At 46.3% G+C, this 17,400-nt stretch overlaps 1 protein-coding gene across 1 annotated transcript in view; it reads left to right on the top strand.

The window, feature by feature from the left end:
• The window catches only part of LOC149345918 (retinaldehyde-binding protein 1-like), a 69,038-nt gene that overhangs the window by 35,601 nt on the left and 16,037 nt on the right, over positions 1 to 17,400 (top strand). Inside the window, exons 2-3 of the mRNA XM_089541222.1 lie at positions 5,484 to 5,735; positions 9,450 to 9,643. Coding sequence (XP_089397348.1) covers positions 5,484 to 5,735; positions 9,450 to 9,643 — 446 coding nt within the window. The remainder of the gene's footprint in view (positions 1 to 5,483; positions 5,736 to 9,449; positions 9,644 to 17,400) is intronic.

The following is a 17,400-nucleotide window of genomic DNA, read 5'->3' as shown; positions in this document are numbered from 1 at the left end:
TCTGTAATTGCGGCGAATTCGGACGCACGAAGCGCGCTGTCACGTGGTATTTTTTAAATTCTGCGGCCTTTCGTTTTTTCCGAATAAAAACGACCACGCGAAGTCAATCTCGTTGCAAGTGCCTGGGTTGGACAATGTTTGTGTTGCTCCACAACTTTCCTATTGGCGCCTGAACGTTTCAAGCCATATTTAAAAAGTTAATTAATTGATCTTGACTAATTATTCAAGTATGTCGAGCAAAAGATTGTACTGTAACTTTAGATACAGCCTAACAACATCGATGCAATTTCAGTTTTGAAGAACGCTCAGGTTTTTTTTTTTTAAATCATGGCCCAAAGTTCGCTGGGACACCTTGTATATAGATGACCAACATGCATGTTCGTCATCAACATTGATGATGATGAACATGCATAGGATTGTCTAAAGTGGCGGTCCTTGGATTGGTATGTGCGTAATACGGCTGCTTGTTGACGGCACCCTATTTTTCTTGCCATCGCTGGAATTTTCTGTGCAATCTGTGTTATCTGGCTTTTCTCCCAATTGTACTACTAATGCATTCTACTCTACTAATGCATTCGCATTAGTAGTCGGTAAAACAGCTCTGCACCAAGGGTGCTACTCAGCGGGAAGCGCTCTGAAACATCGAAGGACGCTTCACCGAATCGCGTTAGCAGAGCCCTACTTTCTAGAAATATTAAACACTCATTCAGTTTTTGAGAATTTCACAACCCCTGCACATAGAAGATTAACACATGCACGCTTGTTTAAACACAGCGCTTGGCTTTTAATGGTAATCATCATCATAATCAGTTTAATACGCCCCCTGCAGCACAAGCGCTTCTCTCATATCTCGCCAGTTAACCGTGCTTTGTTCCAGCTGCGACCACGCTATGCCCGCAGGCTCCTAATTATCCTAAATATTTGGAGCCTTGGCCAACTCCCAAATGCTATCGTATTTTCTGTTTTGAGAAAGCGGTTAAGAAGGGCCCAAATTTTTTTAATAACATATTCCTCCTTGTTCCTTACCACGCTGCCCTGATTTGTTTTTAGGCCTCATTTTCCCATGATCGCTTTTGTGCTACCTTCGTTCTTTAAGGTACATAACATTCTCCATGTATTATGTCCGTATTTCCGTTAACTTGCTCTTATTAACTTTACCTGCACTACCAATTCTCTTTTTTCTTCTTGTGTAGAGGCTGTTATATTTTCTACTTGTACCGGCGGGTTGAAAAATATACAAGAGTAAAGATCTACAGGTGCCCACAGACCTAACGGTAAAGGCGGAAAGCGGGGCTCTGGCTGCCTCTAGCGCCGCGAAATGAGAGTCATCGGGTGCGAGGTAATGCTGCCGGTATTTGTACGGTGGCTGGCGATAGATGGTGCGCAACTCGCTCTGAATGCTTCTTCGCCTCTGACTTATCGCCGGTAGACAGCGCCCTCGTTACGTGGGTGTTTTCCTGTGTTTTGCTTTCCGATGAGGCCTCGCGTGTCCGGGCAGGCGTTGCAGTTTTCTTTTTGCTGGAACCCGATGTTGCACGCTAAGCTGCCTCAGCTCGCGAGCCTTGCCAGTTTGGTCCGAAGGCTGCCGATCAAACAGAATGAACATTTTGAGCCGTGTGGTGCGCTTCTAAGTTCACCCATATATGCCGGAACTTCAGACATGAGGTGGCCACAGCTGGCGCTGGACCCGGTTAATTTGAGAGATATGAGAGAAGCCTTTTCCCTTCAGTGGGCCTATGAAGGCTGATCAGGATGGTTATCCCTAAGTGACAATTAATACTTTGGGAATACAAGGTCGGATATTTACAATGTATTGGAAACATGTTTTATATTCATGAATGTACTAAAAATAAGCAGGAAATCGGCTCCTGAAATTTCCCGCTTGGTATTCGAAATTTATTCTTCAAATTTGGCGAAAATACTTTACCTAAAGTATGCTTCGGCACGTCTCAAGTACTTGAAAAAAAAAAAACATATGCGACTTTAGCATCTTTTTAATGTATTAAAACTGTACCTCGCAAACATGAAAATAGCTCGTCCAAAGTATACCTTATTTCAAAGGATAGGGCAGTCGTCGTAAACATATTTTCAACACAATTCCAGCTGAATTTGGAACAATGTAGTACTGGAAATCACGCTTCGAAAGTCAGTCAAAACTGTTCCTTTGCTGCCGTCTTTTCGTTTATCCTATACTATAGCAAGGAGACAACTACCCCCTAATTACATTACGTGTGAAGGACGTGACAACATTAGACAGGCAAGTGCGTCCTGGGCAACTAGGGGCCCAAGCCTACCAGAGAAAAGGGCCCCGACTCGTAAGGCCGAACGGTTCCCATAAACAGCCATGTAATTCTTGGTTTACAGTGATGCACGTTTCGACTAGCAATCAGGTTCTAGATCGACCGCAGAGTTTAGCGCGACCATTCCCGCACTTGTACGGCAATTTTGGGGCCCACAGTATTTGTGCCAGAAACGCCTCACCAGGCAGGATGACGTGTCGTCTCTCGGGGTGTGCAAGTACTGCGGTTGTCGGAACGCTTCCAGTTTGCTGACGTCCCCTTTTTCTTCTCAATTTGCGGTGCTGCGACGTCTCTCCCGGTTAAATGACATTACGTGACCTTGAATCACCCTCTTCCTATTGATGGACGCCCACACCGCGGTTTCTTAATGATGGGGCTCCTTATACATATCAGATTAAATGGGTCATCTACAAAACCGATGCGTTGGCTGGTCAGAAATTAGTGCCTCCATTAAACAACTGTAATCCATCTGGTCTGGTAAAGCCGACTAGTAGCCCTTCTTGAAGTATATTTTTAATGTGTAACATTTTGGTTTATATGGGGGCTCAACGTCTCAAAGCGATAGTTCTCTTCAATAGTTCAGCGCCTGTGTACGTCTTTCCTTGTTTCTTGTGTAGCTTAATGTCGGATGAAAGTTTAGCCATATCAGGATCGGCTGATAAACTCGGGCTTCTTAACTGATTTGAGCTCGTGGATTGTTCCAGGGCGTCAACTCGCGCTGAAAGGCTGGATATTGAATCCTCGACCTTCGACTGAGCAGCGCGAATCAACGCTAGTTCACTAAGCATAGTATTTTGAGAGCATTCAATGCGGGATATAGCCAAGGCAATTGATTCGAGGGATGGTTGAGGGGTGTTATTCTCTGGGGGTCCTGGATTCAATTCCACATCCCCGGCTAGCACAAGCATAAGACAAACGACATAGGCGTTGATACACTGGTAGCATGAAGAGCACAAGAACCTTCGCAAACTGCAGTCAGCGTCGATGGGGCACGACACCGCAACCAAAAACGCGTTATCAGAGCGAATGCAAATTGAATTTGATAAGCAACCAACCTGCATGAAAAAGGGCATTCTTGTGATCTGCATCGTTGCGGTGGCGTGCCCCGAGTGATCGCAGTGTGATGGCGGTATTTGTAGTCCAATCAACGCGGTGGCGCTGAGCGTAGTTCCTGGTTGCCAGATGTGGAAACAGTTCGCCAGATGGGGAAAGGTTGATACAAGCGGGTACTGCACGGCGTCGATTTCGTTGTCCATGAAGTCAACTTGCTGCCGAACGTCGGAATCCATGTCCAGGTTGTAACAGCTGCCTTGACAGCCCGGCGGCGTTGACGTGGTAATCCATATCAGTAAGGCCTGCATGAAAAAGGGCATTCTTGTGACCTGCATCGTTGCGGTGGCGTGCCCCCACCGCAACTGATGACAGTTCCCCATCTGTTATTCTTGTGGATTGCCTGGTCATTGGCCCGGCTTTGTCGTCGTCGTGTGCTAGTTTCTCCGCCACCTGCCCTAGTTGGCGGCTACTGGTCTCCTCAAACTGCTAACTCAGCGACAGCCGAGCCGCTCCAGAGTCGTCCTCTTTCACCTGACCGCTCTGCTTTCTCTACACAGCACCTGCACTAAATGTATGGTGGTTTATTTGGGGTTCCTGAGGACGACGGATTCAGGAGTGAATCAGTGGTGAAGCAGTGGTGAAGCAGTGGTGGCACGCCGTCGGTCAAGCTGAGCAGGGTCTCGCTCGGAGCGATGGCAGTGCGGCTGGGCTAAGGCCCATAAGAATCGATTAGTGGGCGAGTTGGTACATGACTAGATGATACAAAGCGGAAAAGGGACAGGTCGAACGAAGAAACAACACGGACAAGGCGCTTACTGCAACTGTAATTTTTAATGCACTGTAATTTTTTTTAATGTAATTTTTTTAATCCCTTGCACCATGGTATAAAAGGCAAGATCGTGCATTAAAAAATTACTTTTGCAGTAACCGCCTTGTCCGTGTTGTTTCTTCGTTCGTCCTGTCCCTTTTGCGCTTTGTATCATCTATTGAGGCACATCCTCTTCTTTTTCTTCACATTTTCACAGTATTAGTTGATGAAGAAATGATCAGTGCATAGTCCGACAGTGTATTGCTGCTTAACACGAGGCGTGTTCGGTTGCGGTGATAGCATAGTGCTGTCGTGCACTGGCCAGCTGAGCTCTTCGTTTCTCGCTGGGGCGGGTTCGAATCACAGTCGCAGATTGTTATTTATTTTTCTCGTTTTCTTTCAGACGGCACAAACCTACGAATATCGGGAACCCAGCAACATCCAAAGATCTTGCTCCGCGTTTACCCATCGAAATATTGCCTTTGCACAAAAAAATACCAAACAAGTGCCGTTGTTCAAAGCTCTATAGCTTGTTAATGGCCTGGTCCTGGCTGACATTATCACATAGCTAGGTGATGAACGAAAGTTAGCGAAATTCAAAATACAACTATTGCTTCCAAAGTCATTGTTAAGCGGTAAGTTCGATGGCATGAAATTTGTCCTGATTGACGAGCTCATTTTCTGGGTAGTAATCAAATACTGGGCTTAGTAATTCAAAAGCGCATTTCTCAGGCATAGGTTGCCATTTCCAGTCTCTAACTCAACGGAAAGAAGTTGAACATGAAGCACGGCAGTCATCTAAAGCATATTGTTTGGGCTGGCAGGCGAATCCGGGGCAGAGCTGGGTGTAGGGGTTTAGGGACCATGCGGGGCAGAAGGCCTCCAAGCTACAGGCCTGGGATGATAATGAACGTAAGGATTGGTAGGAACGTGTTGCGTGGCGGGAAGCTGGACAAGGTAGAGGCAAGATGGCTGGCGGGCTTAACGAGAGCGTTGTGTCCCGGTAGGACCCGCTAGGCGCCTTCTAGTGGAAAATATTATATAGTCAAAACTTTTTACCACGTTTCGCATTCAGGATTTTAAAAGGTAAAGAAGACTGTCTTTGCACCATGGTAGAGAGAAGGAAGCTACATGGCTTTCTTTGCGAAAATAAAGTGAAAAAGGGACGGGCAAGGCTCCGGGAGCTTTCCATTTGCTCCATATAAGTTAATATGCGTTGTATACTACGTGCGACGAAAAAAAAAGGAGGCAATTTATTATTCTTTTTTTAAAACATTTCTTTTATGACGATGTAAGCGCTAACTACTTTCTCCTTTGAACAGGTGAACCATCGCTCGACTGTCCTCAGGACGATGAGTTCCTAATTAAGTTCTTACGTGGTCGAAAGTACGACGTCAACCGTGCTTTCAAGAACGTTAAGAAGTATTTTCGGACTAGAATGGAATACGAAGAAGTTTTTCAAGGGCTCACACCCTACTCCATTCCCTTCGATTCCGCATGCCGAAAGAATCGTCTGGTGACGATATCACGAAAGAGAGACCACGAAGGGAGGGTTGCAGCTATGCTGAACATCGGTGAGTAGTGTGAAAATTACCTCTGCGATTTTCACAGCGCTGATATTTCCTTCGAACCGACTAAAAAGATACTCCCCGCACAAGTAAAAGGCACAGCTTCATCACTATAAGGCAAAGAAGTATTGAAATCTTTGACCGTGCTCATAACCGAAGTCAGGCATCATGTGAAATAATCCCATCACGTCCATTGTCTCTCATGCGGTTTTTTGACAGCCTGTGGCATGTGTGACCTGTTTTGTGAGCGCCGCCATCTTTCCTGAAAATTTTTATGGGCTTTTTTAAGCACATTTTATTTCGAATACTTCTGTGTATTTCTTAAGATATCTCGACGTTAGTTCTTCTCAGGAAGTAATGTTTACTTTCTCGGCGCACTATCATTTTCTGAAGTTACGACTGACGCTAACTACTGCCGCGGTCTTGGGGAATAACAAACTGCCCTTCTGAAAATGAACAAGGTCCAAAATATGCAGAGAATCATGCCCTGCTTTCCTGTACATTGAGCAAGTAGTGTCATCTGTTGGCAGGCAAGGGAACACCACGCAACTGCAAAGGTGTTGGATCAGTGAAGTTTCTCCTATCCAAAGGTGTATTTCAAACGTGTATTTTGATAGAACGTTATAGACCCAAGACATTCCGCCTTAACATAAGAATAAAAGGCTACCTCTCTTTGCTCGCTGCGAAATCTGACCTACAAAATAATTCCTGCGTTTACAGCGACTTTTACTAGCGGGCATAAAAAATGAATGGGTTGCGCCGAACGTGCGAAAATTCCGCGGTGTCTCGAGCGTTCAGCGCCACACGGCCCGCAGTGGCAGTAATGGAAACTAGAAGCGTTTTTCCAGTTTTCCTCGGCTTGTAACTGCAGATGCCATATTTGTATTCAACAAAATTCTTGCTACAATTACAACATGCATTAATTGCCTTTATTTGCTGTAGAATAACGCTGCTGTCTACAACGAAGAGCAGCAGTTTATCAGACGAGACGCCTCTACCAGATAACGGGTCTTGCCTACAAACGAACGTCCAGTCGATCATTTCATTCCGCCGTGAAAACAGATGTAGCGGCGAGCCATGCCAGGATACTTTTTCTTGTTTTTGTCTTCGCTCTGACAGATTTCGGGATGGGAGAAGAAGCGCACTTAGCGGAAATTTGGGCGTAGCTCTCGAGCTAGATGTGTAGAAAACGGCTGATGAGTCGCTATAAGCAAGACATGAAAATTCTTGGAAATGAAAGAGCACAGGCACGTGAAGATGCGCGTGAAGCTGAAGCAAGCGGGGTTGCACGTGTAAAACAAGACGAGGAGCGCGAGGTGAGAAGGGCAGCGCGTGAGAAGGAAGGCCCGAAAGAGGTAGAGGAAAGTTACATAAACAAATTGACAGTGGCTTAGCTCAGCATAGGTCAGCTTAGCTCAGCGTCGACTGACATTTCGGTAGCTAATAGCACATACCTAGGAGCCCGCATGGGCATCCAAGTCAGAAGTGTGGTCCCACAGAATAGTGGCCGTGCTTATTTGGAACTCGATATTTTGCTGAATGCTGAGGAGGCGTCCTGGGTTCAGTAAACGAGAAGGAAACGAGGAATGCCGCATTATTAGTCGGCTCATTCAGAATCAGTGAAGAGAGGTATCTTTTTATTCGAAAAAAGACACCGCAGGTAGAGGACGGTCTTGTCTTCTTGCTCCGTGTTCTGCCGCTACTTCGTTTCTTTTAGGAGAATAGTACACAGAATACCTCAACTTTTCCGTTCTATTACAGGCTTATCTTTGTTCCTGGTATTACACACGCGACCAGAAAATCTGGCAAGTATACCTGAGGGACTAAACTTGCAGGTGCACCGTGCTAAAGTGCTTATTTTGGCAAGTTGGTACTATCAAATTCAAAAGGCCAGCACGTAATGATGAGACGCAAAGAAGCACTCGAAACAAGGCACTGTAGTATAAACAAACATTTGTTCAGAAAAAGAATAGTTCTGAATAAATGTTAGTTGATAGTTTAGCGCCTTGTGTGTGCTTCTCTCTATGTGCATCGTCGTTACGTATAGGTGCTTTAAAAATAAAAAATGTAGGTGCATCAACAGAAAACGTGTGGTTCCCCTGACCAGTTAATCAGAGCTATAGCAGAGAAGAACCCGACACCGAAGCAAAATAAAGATGACGGCTGAATAAGGAAACAGCGGTTCCTTGTTTTGTCTATATTCATGGACTATCGCACAAACTGAGAATGGTAGCAAAGAAGTGTGATGTAGAAGTCGTATTCCCTGCTAAAACAGGATGCACGACATTCCTCAAACTGTGGGATTACGCAGAGTATTCAGTGAGCACAATGAACCTGTTGTTTAAAAGGTCCCTTCACCGTGCATCATAGCATATCTGTGCGAAACCGGACGCTGCGTAAACGAAAGGCTGCGTCAACACAAAAACACGTTCGTACAACTGCATTATCAGGAGATCTGTCTGTGCGTAGTCTTAAGTGCTCGTGATGCTCGTCAGCACATGCATAATTCATCACTCTCGAGATTGCAGAAAGATAGAGATAATAAAAGTGTAGAGTATGACGTTGGGGAATCAGGGCACAGATGCGAGTGTACCCTTAGCGATATAACCATGGAATTGTGAGCAAAACGTTGAACTTGGAATATGATTTCTATTTTTGTCATGAATGTATAAGCACTAGATTCTTATTGCAGCGTATTTTCCCTTGCGCGTACTTACCTTCATGGTTTCTAACAGCGTATATAAAAGTCTTGTTCGCCAGACAGTTAGTTCAAGCCACAGTCCACGACTGTCCCGTATTTTATTCGCACATAATGTCTCCGCCCTTGCTATTTGTCGGCGCGCTGTTCTGACGACGGTTATGAGAACTTCCAGTGTGTCTTGTTTCAGTCCAGTATGCCTAAATGTCTTTCTAGCTATGCATTGCAATCTCTCCTCTCTTGATTTTGTTTTTTACACTTTACGTGCTGACTTTGTAAGCACGTCTAGAATGGCACTTTTGGAGCGGTCAAAAATCTATTGAGCCTGCAGCGTGCTGAAAGCGGAGATCACAACAGTCGCACTTCTCCTTCAGCTCATTGGCGCAACCAGAACGCATCTGCGCACTAAAAATGAAGCAGTCCACTTTCTTCTTCCGTATTCTTTTGCTGGAATATGCATATTATTAGGTGAAATTTCACACCAGGGCAATAATCACGGCGCTGTCATCACTAGAGCCCTAGAACCGCCGCGAGCCTTTCGCTGCAAGGTGGAGGTCGGCGCGTCTCGCCTTGCTGATCTGCATTTGAGCGAAATGGGGTAGTAGAGATAGGGTTTTCTGGAGAACGTGGTAACGGAGCGAGTTCATTTTGCATGTATTTGCACGATTAGGAGAGTAAACTTTTTAAACTCACCTTTCGGCTCTATATTGAAGGCCCATAATCAGTAAGCCATTGAACCTTGGGAATAAGATTTTTTGAATCATGCTTAATGATCAGATCAGCGACCGATTCTTTAGGCTTCACCTGACCTGAGTAGACGTCACATTTTCGTATTTTTTATTGAACTTAACAATTTTGTTTAGCTTGGAATTTTAGAACAGGAAAAGCGAGCCCTGAAGATTTCAGGGATCATATTTTCGAATGCGCCATGAACAGTGCCCCATATGTTTCTTTTTCATGCTTTCGGTGGCACCTTACGGACTTAACCAAATAGCTTCTGCGTGCATGCTTTTCTATATAAGGTGCTTGGAATGAAGACATCTGCCCAGTATACGACTTAATGAGGACTACCTGTGTTCATATCGAGCACCTGCTCTTTGAGCAAGAAGCACAGATCAAGGGTGTCGTGTTAATAGTGAATGTCCAAGGACTGAGTGTCTACCACTTGGCGCACTACACACCGTCAGTAATAAAGAAGCTCGTCACCATCACGCAGGCAAGTGGAAAAATCTTTTTACGTCCCGTACATAGGTGGTAGAAAATGGTAAATAATTTAGACGATACACGCGCTTTAGGGAGGTGCCAAAGAATATCAGTTTGGCACACGGATGAAGAGCTCTCTTTTATAGAACTAGGCGGCTCCGCATTAGAGGAGGACGCATTAGAGATATTTAGCACAGCGCGTACCGCTAGCGCAAAGCGCGCACCGAATGTGCGCACGCTCGGATTGGTACAGACGCCGGAGGCATTTGATCTTCGCATGCCCATTGATGCCTCGCGTTACGCACTAAACGGTAGCGACAACGGAGCGCGCTATACTTAAAGTCTCCGTTAAGGCAGTTCACATGGCGTACAGGAACTTTCAATTAAGTTCATAGTAAACAGCGCAAAGACACCAGGACAAAGGTCAGTCAGCGCTATGTTCGTCTTCCTTCCCGTCCTTCTTCGCCCTTTCTGTATTTGGCCTTGTGCCTTTCCCCTGTTTACTATGAACTTGATTAGAGATTACCAACTAGCCCAGCAACTAACTCTACTCAGTAATTTGTGGTCGCCTTCAACACACCAAACAGGGATGTAAAACAGCCTGACTTCGGCACAGTATTCATACTCATGTAACTCCCCGTGGTAGTTATGGCATTCGAATGTTGAGTCTACGGGCGCGGGATCGAATCCTGTCCTCCACGGCCTCATTTCCATCGAAACAAAATGCAAACCCTCCAGTGTGCTGAGCGATGACAGCTCACACTGCGGAGAAGGTTATTCAACCTTTAGTTTAATAACAACGGTTTCTATTGCTCTTCCTGGATCTGTTGACCCTTGTCCGGTGGCAATACACGCATTCATTGCTGAGAGAATTCCATTAAAAGTAGCCCCACCCATTGATTCATATTCGTAACGTCCACATAAAAAAACCAGAGGGGACACAAAAGCTCCGCCTAATTATTACGTGATGCGGTTAATCGTTTAATGCCCATATATACGGAATTTTTCGTTCTCTACTTCACATTCACAGAGGGCTGAAAATCCTCATGGCACTTTTGGTTCAGATGGGCAGCGGTCAAGTGATGTACCGATGCCCCGGCAGGTGCCTGTTTAAAACACAACCACAGATGGGGCTTTTGCGATTGAGGTTGCTCTGCCCGAGCGGCATCTCGCGATCGATTTCTAACTCCGGTGGGCAAGTTATGATGACGTCACAATGTCTCGTTACATAGGTGGCCCACCTAGGGTCCTCCTCTGGACATTTATTTGTGGATTTTTCGCTCACGCCCAGCGGCGCCGACGACGACACGGTATCCTTAATGCTATCGTGTTAAAAGGGCTCCATGATCACCGTTTTGATGTGACTGGCGGTAACGCCCAACCTCAGAGACAGGCGCTCAAGAAACACTGCGTCCCCGATTGCAGTTAACTTTGGTAAAACGGCCGGTGATGGCAACACCTGCGCTCTGTTTTATTGTCTTTTCTTGGTAATAAAAACTCTGTTAGAAATGGAGTAATGCATTTCTTGTTATACTGCTTTTAGAGATCCCCATTTAGCTTAAATTCCTCCTGAACTCTTCACTAAGGCGTCTCTAATCGCCCATTTGCCGCTCTAGGAAGTTAAATCCAGATAGTCTGAGATACAAACCGTCGTATCAATATATTGATACACGAAAATTTAGCAATGCTCTCTGCCTTCTTTCTTTGGCTCACATGCGGCGGTCAACTGCATGCTAGTTATAGTGATAGCCTAAATTCTATTACCCAATTTATTAGCCTTTAAAAACTAACACGCATGATAAAGTCCTGTAAAGGATGCTTAGGATGCATGATGTGGTGATGTTGACGGGCCCGGGGCCATTTCTTCCTCGGAGGCTAGGCTACGGGTAGGGACACTCACCTGTGGTTCAATTTCACCGCAGCTGGTAGAGCTGCTCAGACAATAGCTGTAGCGTAGCGGCAGTGTGAAAACAAACGCCGTTGTGGTGCGGGTCCTGGCAGGTAGTTCTAGGGCTGACTGAATGCGGCTGAGCCCCGAGCAAGAGCCATACCCGGGCAACTTTTACATGCTTATTTCTCTTCATCTGTACTTCCATTACTTCCACTGCGACTCGCACAAGCTCGGAGTACTCAACTATTCATGCCATCACATTACTCCTTTCTTTAATAGAGGTACAGGGCAACTGTTCTAGCAGGGGCACGAGGTTCAGACACAAAGGGATGGCACAAGCATACAAGCTGCAGCACTTCTGTTGGAAAACATTCACCAAAGACAGATGCTTTGCCATACTAGAACAAATTGAACTTCAGGTGGGAGCGGAAAAAAATTGAATAAACATTCACTCGACAACAACCTCAATAGATGAAGCACGTAGGTAGAAACAACCTCCCACGGGACGGAGAGAGTCGGTGCCTACATTTTCAATGTCTCTCATATATCCACACTGAAAGCAGTTTTTGTGCAGCAGCAAGCTCCAGCGCAACAGGCAATTCTTCACACGTAGAGCTAACTAGGTACTGGAGCGGCTGATAGTCGCTTTGAACGGTGAAAGGCGGCGTACACGTACACGTACAAACTGACCTTATTCGCATACAGGACAGGTGTAAAACATGGCTCATGTCATTAAATATTTCTAAAACCGTGTTAATGTCCATTCACCGTCGTCGTAATTACGTAGCGCCTAATTATAATATTAATAACCTGCAGATTGGAACATCCGAATCATTCAAATATCTTGGTGTGCATATCTCGCGTGACCTAACTTGGACCTGTCATATTAATCACATAATAAATTCTGCTAATTGTGCTCTAGGTTATTTACGCCGTAACCTTTCACTCGCTCCTCCCCCTATTAAACAGCTTGCTTTTCAAACCTTTGTGCGTCCCAAGCTTGAGTATGCTAACGCTATTTTTGATCCGCACCACAATAATCTTACTAACGCCCTCGAATTGGTTCAGAACCGCGCAACACGATTCATTCTATCTAATTATTCCTACCACTCAAGCATCTCAGCGCTAAAAGCTCGAATCAACTTGCCCCCCCCCCCCCCCCCTAGCCTCGCGCCGTAAGATAGCACGTCTTAACCTTTTTCATAAATTTTTCCATTCTTTGCCTCTTGATAACCACTACATAAAAAGAGCCCACCGCATCGCCCGGTTCAGCCATAGTAACGCAGTGTATCCCCTACAAGCCCATACTGTGACATTTCAGCAGTCATTTTTTCAGCGTACTGCACGAGACTGGAATGACCTGCCCATCGAAGTTGCCATTATCATCAACCCACTAGAATTCAAGCGGAGCGTCGCCAACCTTTCATCTTAACATTTGTTACCATTGTTTGCCAGATACCGTCCACTCCCTCATGTAATGTCTCAACCGAGACCTTTGAGGAAATAAATAAATAAAAAAAATGTGAGATTTGCCCACGACCCAGACTTCTGCTAGACATTGCCTCTCGCTAGTAGATAGCGTGTCGCTCGCTACAGCAAATTCCCGCTTGCGTAGACCACGGGATGCCGCACTTCATCACTACCGTTTTGCAGAAGAGCCGCACTTAAGCCAGTAATTGAGACGTCTGTGAGGAGGGAAAGCGGTTGTAAAAGGTGCGGTTCTGAGAGATGGAGGTCGCACTGAGCTTGTTCTTGTGGGGCCGAAAAAATTCTCTTGGGCGGAGCCCCAAGTGACGAGGTTGGGCTGGTTTTTTCTTGTGACGACTGTAAGTAGTTAAGAAATCGTGGCATAGCTTGGAATGAACTTATGGCAGTAACCCGTGAGGCCAAGAAATCATTACGCAGCCTCCTTGACAGATGGAAGGTTTGCGGCTAAGATATTTTCTACCTTCTTCAGCATGGGTTCTACTTTCGGTTCACCAATGCGATCGTCATGGGAAGGAGTGGTGTGCCCGCCGATCTTGCATTTTCTTGGTTCGATGGCGAGATTTGCTCTGCGTATACGCCCGAAGATATGCTTAGACGTTTTCATATGCTGTAGCGGTTACCACATCGTGAAAATAGTGGTGAACATCCTTGAGGTCACCAAGCAAAGCCCTCATTAGGCGTACATTCGGCTAGGGTCGTTTTGATCCAAAAGAACATATTCCTGGAGTGATGTAATCGCCACATGCTGGAGAATGCCGTTTTTTCGCGGCTTCCAGGAGTCCTTCGAACCTGCCAGTAACATCTTATTAAATCGAATTGGGAGAAAAACCTCTTCTGTCCGGCAAGGGCGAGGGCAACATCTCGCAATCGAGTCGCATTTAAACTTGAGAACTTTATTGAACTAATGGAAATCAGTACAAACCGAATGGTGTAAGCAATGGCGTATGGCTTAAATTTTCTTGACAGTTAGATTTGGTGCATGGTACTGGGATTACTTCTCACTAATGCCAACGCTCAACACATCGTGAACTTCGTGCTCCTCTCTTTCGCGTAGAGCAGGAGGGTACCGAGCTGCATTCCACAATATGTGTCTTCCCAGGCCGATCCGAGAAAGTTTTCTTGAACTGTTCACACAGTTTTCTAGCATTTTTAGAGCTGAGAAGTGTTCAAATTCGGCGAGAACTTCACATCTGTGACAGTCTGTGTGCGGCATAAACATATAGGCAAGATCCGGCCATCGTAGTTCTTTTCTTCAGTGAAGGTAGTATTCTTGTGCGAAGTGTTGTCTTGCACGGCTGCAACAGACACTACAGGTGGCGTAGGTGGCCGTTCTTAAGCACATTAATATGGAAAAGTTAATTTTTACATTCGAACTCAACGGCGCAATCCACGTTGTACTTAACGTCCGCAATTCGAAACGGGCCTCGCCATTGTATAAGAAGCTTGTTCGAGTTAGCAAGCAAGAGTATAAGCACCTTCTCGCCAATTTTAACCTGGCGTAAGCGACTCTTTCGGTCGCAGTACGTCTTTTGTTTTCCACGTGCTTTCTCAAGATCCTTTTAAGCGAGGTTGCAGGTTTTCTAGAGCGTTCGTAAGGTCGACAAGGTGGTTAGGCAAATGTGGTTCAGGCCCCGCCATGAAGATTAATTATCAACAATCCTTACAGGAATTCAGTGGCCTCCACACGTGGCAGCCGTAAATTTACTCAAACGGGGGAAAGCCCAATCTTGCTTTTGGTAGCTCCCTCTAAGCAAACAGTTCCGGCGCCAGGTGGTTGCTCTTGACAAAATATTTTAATTATTGCCTACTTAGTGCCATTGGACTTTTCAACCAGGGCATTCGCCATGGCATGGTAGGAAGTTGCACGAAGGAGCTTGACAAATAGAAGACGGGTCCCGTGCTGCATAAGTTCCGAGGGGAAACTTCAGTCTTCGACCTGCGACGATCTCTTTTTGGATACGGACTCGGGGGAAAATTAAATAAAGCTTCCGCGACGTTCCCCGCGTCGATAGCAGGAAGGGCAGCTGCATACGGATAGCGGACGGCGAAGTCGCGAGAGTGATAATCCCTTATCCGACTTCGCAGACTGCGGGTCAGTCATATCTACCAGTACATATTGAAAGGGTATCTTAATGACAGGCATGCGGCACAATGGAGCTACGTTGACTTGTCCTTTAGAAGTTTTCCTATGGCAGACGTCACAAAATTTGACGAAACCGGGGATGTCGACGTGCATGCCACGCCGGAAAAAGTGCCCTAGTATACGGCCAGTGGTCTGGCTAATGCCCTGGTGTCCCGCCAAAATGTCTTCGTTAGCAAATTGCAGGACAGTCGACCGGAACTTAGTCGGGACGACTAACTGCTTGAGCGGCTTTCCAGGGGAAATGTTTAAATGGCGATATAAGAGGTCACTCTACACGGCCAAAGAACAGTTTTAACCCTTTCCGGAACCGAAATCTTTGAAAATCTTGTTAAAGCACGTTTTCAAGCTTTTGTCACTCCGCTGCTCGGCAATTAGGTCACTTACCGTAGGCGATTAAGATATATTCAGTATTACAGCGGGTTTCCGGTATGTCTTCGCGACGGCCGAAACTAGTGGAAGCGTCAGAGCGGTCGCCCTACACGGTTGCTTCATGTCGGTCCCTTGCGTAACTGCGTACTCTTAAGCAGGGTCTGGATCATCATGGCACGTAACGCCATTCACGTTGCCAAGGTCGAGATCGTGTTGAAGCCGATCCATGCGAGAAGGCTGGTATGGCTCCGAGAAAAGTGGTGTATGCACACGGACCTGAGTCTCTGGATAGCATTTGACTCACCCATCTTGAAGCCAAACGCTACTGGTCGCCCTTTGAAAGTTCCGGCACCAGAGACTTGCCAGCAATCATGGTATTGCTACCTGTGTCCTTGAAGATGGTAACTTGCTGGAAAAACACGCCTCCTTCAACATCCGGCATTACGATTCGTAAACAGGTGCTTTATCATTGCCTACCATGGTCAGTGGAGGTGTCATACTCCTCTGCGCTGAGACACTCCGTAATTGTGTATCGTTGACGTGATATCGGACCTCCGGCCATAGCACAAGAAGCAGCTTTCGCTTTGGGTCGCGTTCGGCAGTCGTTAACTTTGTGTCCAAGTCGGCTGTACTTGGCTTCATCCCTGTAGTCAAGACCGCAGTCCAAAGCAAAGATGCCCCAACTGGTGACAAGGAATACAGCGTGGTGGCTGCTTTCTGGAGAAGTCGCCGCACTGTGTTTCCTCGTCCTGGAATTCATATCCAACTGTTCCGATATTAGCCTGATTCTGTGCGCCCATGAAGCGGTGCACGATATCAGCGATATCAGCAGGCTTCTTTCATCATTGCTCTTTAATGAAGACCGCGAGTCTGGGATAGCAACAGCGCTGGAATTATTCTGATAGCATATGCCTCTGAGGCCATCGAGCGTATCTTAGGGTCCTCAGTAATATTGATGCAGTGGTCGAAGTAAATGGAGAGACGAGTAGCAAGCCCCTTCCCTGTTTCAACATCTTTGGTTCGTGCTTGACAGAGTATGTTCTGATATTCCTGTGCAGTGAATTTGAACCACTGCAGCAATGCATTTTTTAACTTTCTGCAAATGAAAAGAATCCTCCGCCGTCATACCGCTGGTTACGCTAAGGGCTTCTCTAATCAGGCACGTACTGACAGGCCACTCCTGTCCGATTGCTAGACTCTTAAATCGCTGCAGGTACGAATGAAGGTTGTCGCGGCACTCATGGAATAAATAGAGCAGTTTTCGAGGAATTAGAGGACTTGTAGAGCTTTGCGTAACCGAGAGCTCGGTGTAAACAGTCAGAGCAGCTCTCTGATCTCTCTTTCGGCAGCTCAATTCCTCTTTTCAGCGGCTTCCTTCCTTATTTCTGCGGCTTCGTTCTCTTTCTCAGCGGCTGCGCTACTTGCATCTGTTTCCGCTGCGGTTTCAACTCCCAAAACTGCGCGTTTCCACACGTGGGAAGACGTGAAGTTCGGCTCCAGACATTACGCACTGCGTCCCGACAGCAGCTAACTTTTCGAGCTCCATTTGCGCAACTCATGGGCGGTCAGAAACCTGGTCTGAAAACAGAGCACGGCGCTTGGTAAACGTTAACAGCGATCCTTGCAGGCTTGCCAGATTGTGATAGTGTTGACGGGCCCAGGACCTTCATGTGCTTGGAGAACAGGAAACGGCTAGCGAATTGGCCTATGGTTACATGTGGCCAGAGCAGGTAGAGCTGCTGAGATGGTAGCTGCAGCATCGCGGCAGTGAGCAAAGGAGGTCCACTGTGGTGCGGGTCCTGGTAGTTGCTTCTTGGTTCTGGCTCAGTGGGGTCGAGCCCCGAGCAAAAGCCAAACCTCGGCAACTTGGAATGCTTAT

This window comes from Amblyomma mixtum, chromosome 4 (genome assembly GCF_055824585.1).
Source record: "Amblyomma mixtum isolate Tamu chromosome 4, ASM5582458v1, whole genome shotgun sequence".
In the NCBI taxonomy this organism is placed as follows: domain Eukaryota; kingdom Metazoa; phylum Arthropoda; class Arachnida; order Ixodida; family Ixodidae; genus Amblyomma; species Amblyomma mixtum.
This window is presented reverse-complemented; position numbering and strand designations above follow the sequence as displayed.